The sequence below is a fragment of the Tachyglossus aculeatus genome, chromosome 8 (assembly GCF_015852505.1).
Source record: "Tachyglossus aculeatus isolate mTacAcu1 chromosome 8, mTacAcu1.pri, whole genome shotgun sequence".
NCBI lineage: Eukaryota > Metazoa > Chordata > Mammalia > Monotremata > Tachyglossidae > Tachyglossus > Tachyglossus aculeatus.
The window spans coordinates 37,573,324-37,586,460 of record NC_052073.1 but is presented as its reverse complement, the minus strand read 5'-3'; the positions used below and the strand labels follow the sequence as shown (position 1 = coordinate 37,586,460).

The following is a 13,137-nucleotide window of genomic DNA, read 5'->3' as shown; positions in this document are numbered from 1 at the left end:
TCTAGAGGACAATCAGTGGTTATTTACTGAGTGCTTACCGTGTGCAGAACACTCGGTTTAGCGCCTAGGAGAGTCCAATCCAACAGAGTTGGCGGACACATTCCCTGCCCACGACGAGCCGGCAGTCTAGAGGGAATCCATCAGTGGTATTTATCGAGCGCTCAATGCACAGATCACCGAACTAAGCGCTTGGGAGAGTCCCAACCAACAGAATCGGCAGACCCGTCCCCAACCCGCAAGGAGCTGGCACCTCCCGCCCCGACCCCCGACTGATTTGGGACGGGTAGCGCCCGCGTGAATAATTAAAGCCCGGGCACCTTGCCGATGCCACCCAAGCGGGCGGTGGGCCCCGTCCCTCCCGGCGGGGGCGAGAAAGTGTAATTGAGGTCGAAGCAGATCGTCAGCGCCGATAATTCCCATCGCCCGGCTCAGAGGAAATTGAGTTGGCTCCGTAGCGGAATTTTAATTTGGGCTTCCGTTCCGGCGATGTAACCCCTTCCCACGGTACATTAGTCCCAGCCCCACGTAATCGGTTGTTCCCACAACCCCCGCCTTCCAGCCCCGGCTCCCCCCACTCCGCTCGCTGCTTTTTAATTAAAATAATAATAATAATAATAATAATAAGGGGGTGCAGGGGAAGGAGAAGAAATGAAAACCCAAAGCTGCGGTTGGCCATCGCCTGAGTATCTAGGGGAGTTATCCTCGTCAGGGGCGGATTTAGCGTTTTAAGCCTCCTGCCGCAGTGTCTCCCGCCCGGCCCTGGTCCTGGCGGTCGAAGGAAGTGTCTTGGACGCCTCCCCTTCCTCCAGGGACCCCTGGGAGATTCACAGAAGAAGCTGGGAGGGTGAAGACCCCCATGTCGGATTCTTTCCACTCTGTTGTGGGTCCCGGTGTGACCTAGCGGGTAGATCCCGGGCTTGGGAGTCAGATGGCCTGGGTTCGCCTCCCGGCTCCGCCACTTGTCTGCTGGGTGACCTTGGGCCAGTCTCTTCCCTTTTCTTTTTTCTTTAATTTGGTATTTGTGAAGCGCTCACTGTGCGGCAGGCACAGTTCTAAGCGCTGGGGAGGATACAAGGAAATCGGATCGGACGCGGTCCCTGTCCCATGTGGGGATCACAGTCTTACTTCCCATTTTGCAGATGAGGGAACTGAGGCCCAGAGAGGGGAAGCGACTGGCCCGAGGTCACACAGCAGATAAGCGGAGGAGCCGGGATGGGAACCCACGTCCCCCAACTCCCAGAACCATGTTGAATTCACTAGGCTACACTGCTCCCCATTTTATTTCAAAATACAGTATTTGTTAAGTGCTTACTATGTGCCAAACACTATTCTGAACGCTGGGAGAGATACAAGTCAGGTTGGAAACAGTCCCTGTCCTGTATAATAATAATAATGATGGCATTTATTAAGCGCTTACTATGTGCAAAGCACTGTTCTAAACGCTGGGGAGGTTACAGGGTGATCAGGTTGTCCCACGTGGGGCTCACAGTCTTCATCCCCCTTTTACAGATGAGGTAACTAAGGCCCAGAGAATGACGGTATTTATTAAGCGCTTACTATGTGCAAAGCACTGTTCTAAACGCTAAGGAGGTTACAAGGTGATAATAATAATAATAATAATGGCATTTATTAAGTGCTTACTATGTGCAAAGCACTGTTCTAAGCGCTGGGGAGGTTACAGGGTGATCAGGTTGTCCCACGGTGGGGCTCACAGTCTTCATCCCTGTTTGACAGATGAGGTCACTGAGGCCCAGAGAAGTGAAGTGACTAGCCCAAAGTCACTCAGCCGACAGTTGGCGGAGCCGGGATTTGAACCCATGACCGCTGACTCCAAACCCCGGGCTCTTTCCACTGAGCCACGCTGCTTCTCTAATAGGAAGGACAGTAGGAGGACTGAGGCTCAGAGAAGCGAAGTTACTCACCCAAGGTCACACAGCGGACAGGCGACGGAGCTGGGATGAGAACCCAGATCCTCCGACTCCCCTTAGGCCATGCTCCTTCTCTAAGAGAAGTGAAGTGACTTGCCCAAGGTCACCCCGGGCAGACAAGCAGCAGAGTCGGCGTGAGAACCCAGGCCCTTCTGTCTCATCATCATCAATCGTATTTATTGAGCGCTTACTGTGTGCAGAGCACTGGACTAAGCGCTTGGGAAGTACAAATTGGCAACATAGAGAGACGGTCCCTACCCAACAGTGGGCTCACAGTCTAAAAACGCAGCCCTGGGTTCTACCCACTAGGCCCCACCGCTTCTCGTCTGCCGAGAGTTTCCCAACGGGACCCGGGGATTCATCCCGGAAAACCGGAATAAAGCGGCGGCACCCCGTCCGGACCCCTAAGAGTCCCTCCCCCTGCCCCCCACCGACTCCACCCTCCTCTCTCAGCCCAGCAGAGGGACGCGCCGGCCCCGGGAGGAGGAGGAGGAAGAGGGGCCCGCGGCGGCCAAGACCCGGCGGAAGCAGGGCGCGGGGGCCCGGGAGCGGAGCGGACGGTTCCGGGAGGACGAGGCGCCCGGCCCGGACGAGCCGGCCGCCACGGCCGACGACAGGAAGAGAGCTCTGCCCGCCGCCGACAAGCCCGCCGACGAGGAAGAGGAGCAGGAGGTATCCGGGGGTGGGGTGGGGCACCCGGAGGCCTTTTCAAATCCCCACTCCGCCGCTTGCCAGCTGTGTGACTTTGGGCAAGTCACTTCACTTCTCTGGGCCTCATCTGCAAAATGGGGATTAAGATTGTGAGCCCCGCATGGGACAACCCGATCACCATGTATCCTCCCCAGCGCATAGTAAGCACTTAACAAATACCAAAATTATTATTCTGGGAAAAGAAACCGTTTTGTTCCCCCCTTCTCTCCCTGTCCCTCTGGGGGAGCCTGCCAAACACCCCTCTCCCTCCAGCGCCGAGGGTCCGGATGGGTCATTCGGGATTCAGCCGATGTCGGAGATGAACGAAGCCCGCCGGATCCGGCTGCCCGGTGCGGGGAGCTCCCCACCCATCCTACCGCTGCGGGCTGGGCCTTGAGGGGGTTCCTTGGAAAGGACCCCGAGCTTCCCGCCCTCTCCGCCACCCCTAACCTCACTGGAAGGTGGTGGATGGGTACCACCCTCTGGTTGCCCAGGCAACGGGGTCAACGACCCTGCTCGGGGGAAGTTGACATTCCCGATCCGAAGGTTCGCACCTCAGCGCTTAGAACGGTGCCTGGCACCTAGTAAGCGCTTAATAAATACCATTATAATCGTTATTGTTGTTATGACCCAGCCAGTCCAGGACGGTTGTCTTCTAGATATCTCTGGTTCGGGCCCCCACGATGCCCCCGAGGCTGCCGGGGGGCATGGAGGGGGTCCTAGCTCTGCAGCCCAGGTGGGATTTGAATCGACCCTCCCTGAAACGGCAGCGGCTGCCGACCTCATCAGCCCGAGCCTCCCTCGGGGGTTCGGGTGACCGAGCGGTGACCGCGAGCCCACTGATGCGCTCCCCGCCCCAAGCGTCGACCTCGATCCGCCGACGTGCTCCCTTGCCCCCGGCCCGAGCCTCGGTCATTCGGGTCACCGAGTGGCGACCGCCGACACAAGGGACGACTTCGACCCCGCCGACGTGCCCTCCAGAGGGGCCTGGGGTCTCCCTCCTGACCCCCCCCTCCCGCCCCGAGACGCCGTGGGGTCCCCCGCCCGCGGAGCCCCGGGCCCACCCACGCGTCCGCTCCCTCCAGGACGAGCCCCTGGACGAGAGCTCGGTGAAGAAAATGATCCTGACGTTCGAGAAGCGGTCCTATAAGAACCAGGAGCTGCGCATCAAATTCCCGGACAACCCCGAGAAGTAAGGCCCGGGGCGGGGGTCCTCTCCCGATCCAGTCCCGCTCGCCCCTTGTCGGAATCGTGGTTCTCGGCTCCACGGGCCGCCGTGATCGTCGGGGCTGGGGTGGGGGGCCCGTAACGCGGCCCGGTGTCCCCCGCGCCCCCGTCCCTCCGCAGGTTCATGGAGTCGGAGCTGGATCTGAACGACATCATTCAGGAGATGCACGTGGTGGCCACGGTGCCGGACCTCTACCACCTGCTCGTCGAGCTCAACGCCGTCCAGTCCCTGCTCGGCCTCCTCGGACACGACAACACTGATATCCTTCACGCTCCGGCCCGGGCCCCCCGCCTCCCCGCTTTCGGGGACCCCCCTGCCCCCCGCTTCCTGACCCCCGTGGTCATAGAGAAGCAGCGTGGCGAGCACGGACTCCGGAATCTGACGTTCTAATCCCGACTCCACCACTCGTCAGCTGTGTGACTTTGGGCAAGTCACTTCACTTCTCTGGGCCTCAGTTCCCCCATCTGGAAAATGGGGATGAAGACTGTGAGCCCCCCGTGGGACAACCTCATCACCTTGTATCCTCCCCAGCACTTAGAATCAATCAATCAATCGTATTTATTGAGCGCTTACTGTGTGCAGAGCACTGTACTAAGCGCTTGGGAAGTACAAGTTGGCAACATATAGAGACAGTCCCTGCCCAACAGTGGGCTCAGTGCTTGGCACATAGCAAGCACTGAAGCAAGCATTGAAGCAGCGTGGCTCAGTGGAAAGAGCCCGGGCTTTGGAGTCAGAGGTCAGGGGTTCGAATCCCGGCTCCGCCAATTGTCAGCTGGGTGACTTTGGGCAAGTCACTTCTCTGGGCCTCAGTGACCTCATCTGTAAAATGGGGATTAAGACTGTGAGCCCTATCACAGTCAACCTGATCACCTTGTAACCTCCCCAGGGCTTAGAACAGTGCTGTGCACATAGTAAGCGCTTAATAAATGCCATTATTATTATTATTATTATAGTAAGCACTTAACAAATGCCATCATTATTATTAAGCGCTTAGTACAGTGCTCTGCATACAGTACTGCACGCTGCTCTTTTCTGTTATCTCCCCTTCGTCCCGCCCCCTTCCAGCCCTCCTAGAGAAGCAGTGTGGCCTAGGGGATAGAACCTGGGAGTCACAAGGACCTGGGTTCTAATCCCAGCTCCGCCGCCTGTCTGCCGGGTGACCTTGGGCAAGCCACTTCACTTCTCTGGGCCTCACCTGTAAAAGGGGGATGAAGACCGTGGGCCCCGTGTGGGACAGGAACCGTGTCCAACCTGCTTAACTTGTATCTCCCCCAGCGCTTAAACAGTAGTAATAATAATAATAATGGCATTTATTAAGCGCTTACTATGTGCCAAGCACCGTTCTAAGCGCTGGGGAGGTTACAAGGTGATCAGGCGTGGCTCAGTGGAAAGAGCACGGGCTTTGGAGTCAGAGGTCGTGGGTTCAAATCCCGGCTCCGCCACTTGTCAGCTGTGCGACTTTGGGCAAGTCACTTAACTTCTCTGGGCCTCAGTTCCCTCATCTGTAAAATGGGGGTGAAGACTGTGAGTCCCACGTGGGACAACCTGATTACCTTGTATCTACCCCAGTGCTTAGAACAGTGCCTTGCACATAGTAAGCGCTTAACAAATACCAACATTATTATTATTATTATTATTATTATTCTCAGGTTGTCCCACGGGGGTGCTTACATTCTTAATCCCTATTTTTCAGATGAGGTCACTGAGGCTCAGTGAAGTGAGTTGCCCAAAGTCACACAGCTAACAAGTGGCGGAGCAGGGATTTGAACCCATGACTTCTGACTCCAAAGCCCGGGCTCTTTCCACTGAGCCACCCTGCTTCCCTGTACCAGTACCTAGTAAGCGCTTCACAAGTGCCGTAATGATTAGTATTAATCACGAGGCTCTCAGATCGGAGCATCCCACGATCGGTACCCCTCAGAATCCCTCTCCAATATCCTTTTCAAAACACGCTCCTAATTTGTACTCCTCGGGGCCCACCTAAACGGACCGAAGCATAAAATGGGGTATTAAGCAGTAACGGCCCCCCAGCGTGAGAGCCTCCCGGACCTTCCTAATAGCCGCCCTGAGCTTTAGGCCTGGGACACAGAAGGTCATGGGTTCGCGTCCTGGCTTCCCCTCTTGTCTGCTGTGTGACCCTGGGCAAGTCACTTCATTTCTCTGGCCTCAGTTCCCGCGTCTGTAAAACGGGGATTGAGACTGTGAGCACCACGTGGGACAGGGAGCATGTCCAATTTGATTCACTTATAATAATAACGGCATTTATTAAGCGCTTGCTATGTGCAAAGCACTGTTCTAAGCGCTGGGGAGGTTACAAGGTGATCAGGTTGTCCCACAGGGGGCTCGCAGTCTTCATCCCCATTTTACAGATGAGGCCATTGAGGCACAGAGAAGTGACGTGACTTGCCCAAAATCACCCAGCTGACAGTTGGCGGAGCCGGAATTTGAACCCATGACCTCTGACTCCAAAGCCCGGGCTCTTTCACTGAGCCACGCTGCTTCTTGTTTTTTTTCCTTGTATCCACTTCAGTGTTTAGTACAGTGCCCGGCACGTAGTAAGCGCTTAACAAATACCATCATCATCATTATTATTATTACTAGACACCATCGATTGGCCACCCGCACAAGAGGGCCTTGTCGAAGGAGGGTCCAAACTTCCCCCACCGCTCCCTGCGGCATTTAAACGGGGAAAAAAAAATATCGATTTTTCCATCCTTCATCCCGTCACCCGGTTAGAGCATTTTCTTCATCGATTTAATTGTGGTAATTAGAAGCAACGATTAGTAGGTATTTGCTGGAAAATGGCATTTTTTTCTCCGCCCCCTTCTCCTGCTGCCCTCTAAAACTCCCGCCGAGGGCATTCATTCATTCAGTCGTATTTATTGAGCGCTTACGGTGTGTGGAGCACTGTACTAAGCGCTTGGGAAGTACAATTTGACAACATATAGAGACGGTCCCTACCTGACAACAGGCTCACAGTCTAGAGGACAGGGCCCGCGGGCTCCGTGTCGACCCAAGCGCCCGTCTACCGGAATGCTGGCTGGTCTCCCCTCGAGATAAGCGCTCAGTCCAGTGCTCTGCACACAGTAAGCGCTCAATAAATACGACTGAATGAGAAGAAGCCTCTCGTCTCGCCTCGGATCTATAATGGAAATTCTTCTGCGGGAGACGCTCATTAGCCATTTGCTGTTCTACAGCTGTTTCACCGGGAAACGCCACCCATGAATAACTAATTTCACGGGCGTCGGGACTGATTTTATTTTCATTTTTTTCCTTTTTTAACCCTCCTTAAGCCCCGACCGGGGGCTGGCGGGCGATATGGTGTGGTAGACCCCCCCCACCAAACACGCATGCACCCCGCCCCACCCCCGGTTGGCTATTCCCCCAAATTGTGGGGATTTTTTTCCCCATGCGTCCGGGGCCTCACCCTTTTGAGAATGATAATGGTATTTGTTAAGTGCTTACAGGGTGCCAGACACTGGGCTAAGCGCTGGGGTGGATACCAGCAAATGGTATCAGTGCTTAATACAGTGCTTTGCACATAGTAAGCGCTTAACAAATGCCATCATTAAATGGCGCTGGACACGGTCCCTGTCCCACGTGGGGCTCACAGTCTCAGTTTCCACTTTCCAAATGAGGGAACTGAGGCCCAGAGAAGTGAAGTGACTGGCCCAAGGTCACACAGCAGACAAGTGGCGGAGCCGGGAGGAGAACCGGGCCTTCTGAGTCCCAGGCCCGGGCCCTAGCCATTAAACCACACTGCCTCTCACAGAATTATTAATAATTAATGCTTACGGTATTTGTACTTTGTCCTAAGCACTGGGGTAGATACAAGCTAATCCGGTCGTGGGGCTCACAGTCTTCACCCCCATTTTCCAGGTGAGGAAACTGAGGCCCAGAGAGATGAAGCGACCGGCCCAAGGTCACCCAGCAGACGAGGGGAGGAGCCGGCTTTAAAAGCCCAGGGCTTTCCACTGGGCCATGCCGCTTCTCTACCCCTGCGCTCAGCACAGGGCCGGGCCCATAGTATGCGCTTAACAAATGCCACAATTATTCGTATTCTTATTGGGAGCCGGGGAAAGGAGGGAAATCGAGGCAGGGAGGTCAACGCCAAAGCGGGCGAGGTGCCCAGAGCGACAGCGGGAGTGTGAGGGGGCATCGGGGGATCTAGGGGACCCTGAGGGCGGCCTGTTCACAGTCTCCGGCTCACTTGGAGAGCTTAGATGGCTTAGAGAAGCAGCGGGGCTCAGTGGAAAGAGCCCAGGCTTTGGAGCCAGAGGTCGTGGGTTCTAATCCTAGCTCTGCCACTTCATCATCAATCGTATTTATTGAGCGCTTACTGTGTGCAGAGCACTGTACTAAGCGCTTGGGAAGTATAAATTGACAACATATAGAGACAGTCCCTACCCAACAGTGGGCTCACAGTCTAAAACGGGGAGACAAAACCAAACATACTAACAAAATAAAATAAATAGAATAGATATGTACAAGTAAAATAAATAGAGTAATAAATCATCATCATCATCATCATCATCAATCGTATTTATTGAGCGCTTACTGTGTGCAGAGCACTGTACTAAGCGCTTGGGAAGTATAAATTGACAACATATAGAGACGGTCCCTACCCAAGAGTGGGCTCACAGTCTAAAAGGGGGAGACAAAACCAAACATACTAACAAAATAAAATAAATAGAATAGATATGTACAAGTAAAATAAATAAATAAAGAGTAATAAATCTGTACAAACATACATATATCCAGGTGCTGTGGGGAAGGGAAGGAGGTAAGGCAGGGGGATGGAGAGGGGGACGAGGGGGAGAGGAAGGAAGGGGCTCAGTCTGGGAAGGCCTCCTGGAGGAGGTGAGCTCTCAGTAGGGCCTTGAAGGGAGGAAGAGAGCTAGCTGGGCGGATGGGCAGAGGGAGCGCCACTTGTCAGCTGGGTGACTTTGGGCAAGTCACTTCACCTCTCTGGGCCTCAGTGACCTCATCTGGAAAATGGGGATGAAGACTGGGAGCCCCACGTGGGACAACCTGATCACTTTGTATCCCCCCCAGTGCTTAGAACAGTGCTCGGCACATAGTAAGCACTTAACAAATACCATCATCATCATCACTGTGGGCAGGGGACAGATCCTCTGTATCAGGATGCTCAGTCCAGCGCTCCACGCGCAGTAAATCCTTGAGAAATACCACCATCGATCAGTCGATCGTATTTGAGCGCTCCCTGCGTGCAGAGCGTTGTACCAAGCCCTTGGGAGAGTCCAATACAGCGATAAACAGACACACTCCCTGCCTTCCTAGAGAAGCAGCATGGCTCAGTGGAAAGAGCCCGGGCTTTGGAGTCAGAGGTCATGGGTTCAAATTCTGGCTCCGCCACTTGTCAGCTGGGTGACTTTGTGCAAGTCACTTCTCTGAGCCTCAGTTCCCTCATCTGGAAAATGGGGATGAAGACTGTGAGCCCCCCGTGGAGCAACCTGATCGCCTTGTAACCTCCCCAGCGCTTAGAACGGTGCTTTGCACATAGGAAGCGCTTAATAAATGCCGTCATTATTATTATTATTCACGATAAGCAGCACGGCCTAGCAGCTAGAACCCAAGCCCGGGAGTCAGAAGGACCTGGGTTCTAATCCCGGCTCCGCCCCTTGTCTGCTCTGTGGGACCTTGGGCAAGTCACTTCACTTCTCTGGGCCTCAGTTCCCTCATCGGGACCGGGTCCGACCTGATGAGCCTGTGTGTCCCCCAGCGCTTAGAACAGTGCTTGAGACATAGTAAGCGCTTAACAGGTGCTGTCGTCGTCATCGTGGGCGGGGAACGGGGAAGGGAAAGAGTCATTCCCGCCCCCCCCAATCCCTTCCTGGTTCCCTAGTCAGTGGGGTGGGGGGATCTGGGGGTCCCGGGTCTGTTGAGCTGCCTTAACGCCCCCCCCCGAACATGTGTCAATCGCGGTGGTGGACTTGCTCCAGGAACTCACCGACATCGACACGCTGCACGAGAGCGAAGAGGGGGCTGAGGTCCTCATCGACGCCCTGGTATGTCACCCTCCACCCACGCGTTAGCGGGGGGCCCGCCGTGGGGAGGGGAAGTGGGTGAGAGGGGCATCGGCGCGGTGAGGCGGGCGGACAGGAATCGCGTTGGTCTTTTAGACTGTGAGCCCACTTTTAGACCGTGAGCCCACTCTTTTCATCGTCATCACCAATCGTATTTATTGAGCACTTACTATGTGCAGAGCACTGTACTAAGCACTTGGTAAGTACAAATTGGCAACAGATAGAGACAGTCCCTACCCAGCAGTGGGCTCACAGTCTAAAAGGGGGAGACAGAGAACAAAACCAAACATACTAACAAAATAAAATAAATAGAATAGGTATGTACAAGTAAAATAAATAGAGTAATAAATATGTACAAACATATATACAGGTGCTGTGGAGAAGGGAAGGAGGTAAGATGGGGGGGATGGAGAGGGGGACGAGGGGGAGAGGAAGGAAGGGGTTCAGTGTGGGAAGGCCTCCTGGAGGAGGTGAGCTCAGCAGGGCCTTGAAGGGAGGAAGAGAGCGAGCTTGGCGGATGGGCAGAGGGATTGGGGGCATTCCAGGCCCGGGGCATGACGTGGGCCGGGAGTCGATGGCGGGACAGGCGAGAATGAGGTACGGTACTCTTTTAGACTGTGAGCCCACTGTTGGGTAGGGACTGTCTTTATATGTTGCCAATTTGTACTTCCCAAGCGCTTAGTACAGTGCTCTGCACACAGTAAGCGCTCAATAAATACGATTGATGATGATGATGATGGTCTCCCCCGACCTGGCCACGCGGCTAGAGCCCGGGCCTGAGGGTCAGAAGATCACGAGTTCTAATCCCGGCTCCACCACCCGTCTGCTGTGTGACCTTGGGCCGGTCCCTTCCCTTCTCTGGGCCTCAGTTACCTCATAATCATAATGATGACATTTGTTAAGCGCTTACTATGTGCAAAGCACTGTTCTAAGTGCTGGCGAGGTTACTGGGTGATCAGGTTGTCCCTCAGGGGGCTCACAGACCAAATCCCCGTTTTACAGAAGAGGTCACTGAGCACAGAGAAGTAAAGTGACTTGCCCAAAGTCGCACAGCTGACAATTGGCGGGGCGGGGATTTGAACCCATGACCTCTGACTCCAAAGCCCCTGCTCTTTCCACTGAGCCACGCTGCTTCTCTGGGTTCTCATGGGTTCTAATCCCAGCTCCGCCACTCGTCTGTTGTGTGACCTTGGTCCAGTCCCTTCCCTTCTCTGGGCCTCAGTTCTCTCATCTGTCAAATGGGGATGGAGACGGTGAGACCCACATGGGACAGGGACTGTGTCCAGGCCGATTTGCTTATATCCACCCCAGCACTTAGTACAGCGCCTAGCATGTAGTAAGCACTTAACACATACCATGATTATTTATTGAGCGGTGACTGTGTGCGGAGCAGTGGACTAAGCGCTCGGGAGAGGACGACACAAAAATAAAGAGACGCATTCCCTGCCCACAACGAGCTGACAGTCTCGAGGTCTCTAGATGGGGATCTCATGGTGAGCAGGGAATGTGTCCGTCCCGTCATTAGATTGTCCTCGCCCAAGTGGCCAGTGCCATTCTCCCTCGGACAGCGAGCCGCCGTGGGATGGACCATGTCCGATCCCATCATGCCTTCGCTCCCCCGGCGCTCAGCACAGTGCTTGGCACAGAGTAGGCGTCTGACAAATCCGGTAATAACAATCCCCATCCCAAACTAGAGAAGCAGCGTGGCTCAGTGGAAAGAACCCGGGCTTTGGAGTCAGTGGTCATGGGTTCAAATCCTGGCTCCGCCAATTGTCAGCTGGGTGACTTTGGGCAAGTCACTTCACTTCTCTGGGCCTCAGTTCCCTCATCTGTAAAATGGGGATTAAGACTGTGAGCCCCCGGTGGGACAACCTGATCACCTTGTATCCCCCCCGGCGCTTAGAACAGTGCTTTGCACATAGTAAGTGCCTAACAAATGCCATCATTGTTATTATTCTTATTACTATTAATGCTGGCTCTGCCATTTCTGCGTGTACGGGGGTGTGAATATGCGTGTTTTCCCCTGCCGCCATCTCACTCACTCACCTGTCCATCGACCCTTAGAGAAGTGTGTGTGTGTCTCTCTGTCTCTGTGTCTCTGTGGGTCCCTTGCGGCGGCGCCGTCCGTGAGTAATTTATTACTCTATTTATTTATTTATTTATTTATTTTACTTGTGCATATCTATTCTATTTATTTTATTTTGTTAGTATGTTTGGTTTTGTTCTCTGTCTCCCCCCTTTTAGACTGTGAGCCCACTGTTGGGTAGGGAGTGTCTCTATATGTTGCCATCTTGTACTTCCCAAGCGCTTAGTCCAGTGCTCTGCACACAGTAAGCGCTCAATAAATACGATTGATTGATTGATTGACGTCGTCCCCGTCCCCTCCGCCGGGCCGACAGGTGGACGGACAGGTGGTCGCCCTGCTGGTTCAGAACCTGGAGCGACTGGACGAGTCCGTGAAAGAAGAGGCCGACGGCGTCCACGACACGTTGGGTAAAGCTGCGGCCACCCCCGCCCCGCCCGTGGTGGTGGTGGGGCCGTTCTCCAGAATCGGGGAGGCCCCCCGGGGGGAGGCGGACGGGGCGGAAGGATCTCCCAGCATCCCCCGGGGCCCTCGTGGGGATTTAGGCGTTGATTCGGGCCTCCGGGTGAGCTAGTGGAAATCCACTCAGCTCAGTTTCCTGGGTGGGAATCACGAGCTTCCTTAGGAACCCCTCCCGCCAACCCTCAGCCCCCCACCCCGACGCACATATAATAATAATAATAACATGTTAAGCACTTACTATGTGCCAAGCACTGTTGTGGGGGGGGATACAAGGTCATCAGGTTGTCCCACGTGAGGCTCACAGTCTTCATCCCCATTTTACAGAAGAGGGAACTGAGGCACGGAGAACTGCCCCCGCCCCCGCTGCCACACACCCGGAGACAAAGATGGAATGTCCTTGGGCTTAGTGGAAAGAGCATGGGCTTGGGAGTCAGAGGTGGTGGGCTCTAATCCCGGCTCTGCCGGTTGTCAGCTGTGTGACTTTGGGCAAGCCACGTAACTTCTCTGGGCCTCAGTTCCCTCATCTGGAAAATGGGGATTAAGACTGTGAGCCCCACGTGGGACAACCTCATCACCTTGTATCCCCCCCAGTGGTTAGAACAGTGTTTGGGACATAGTAAGCATTTAACAAAAGCCATCATTATTATTATTATTATCCAGGTTCTAGCCCCGTCTCCACCCAGTCCCTTCACCTCTCTG

The 13,137-nt window shown here is 54.6% G+C and overlaps 1 protein-coding gene across 1 annotated transcript in view; it reads left to right on the top strand.

Annotated features, from left to right (window-relative positions):
• Positions 1–13,137, top strand: part of CTNNBL1 (catenin beta like 1) — a 51,964-nt gene that overhangs the window by 5,556 nt on the left and 33,271 nt on the right. The window contains exons 2-6 of the mRNA XM_038750177.1: positions 2,382–2,600; positions 3,704–3,810; positions 3,966–4,105; positions 9,778–9,875; positions 12,293–12,386. Coding sequence (XP_038606105.1) covers positions 2,382–2,600; positions 3,704–3,810; positions 3,966–4,105; positions 9,778–9,875; positions 12,293–12,386 — 658 coding nt within the window. The remainder of the gene's footprint in view (positions 1–2,381; positions 2,601–3,703; positions 3,811–3,965; positions 4,106–9,777; positions 9,876–12,292; positions 12,387–13,137) is intronic.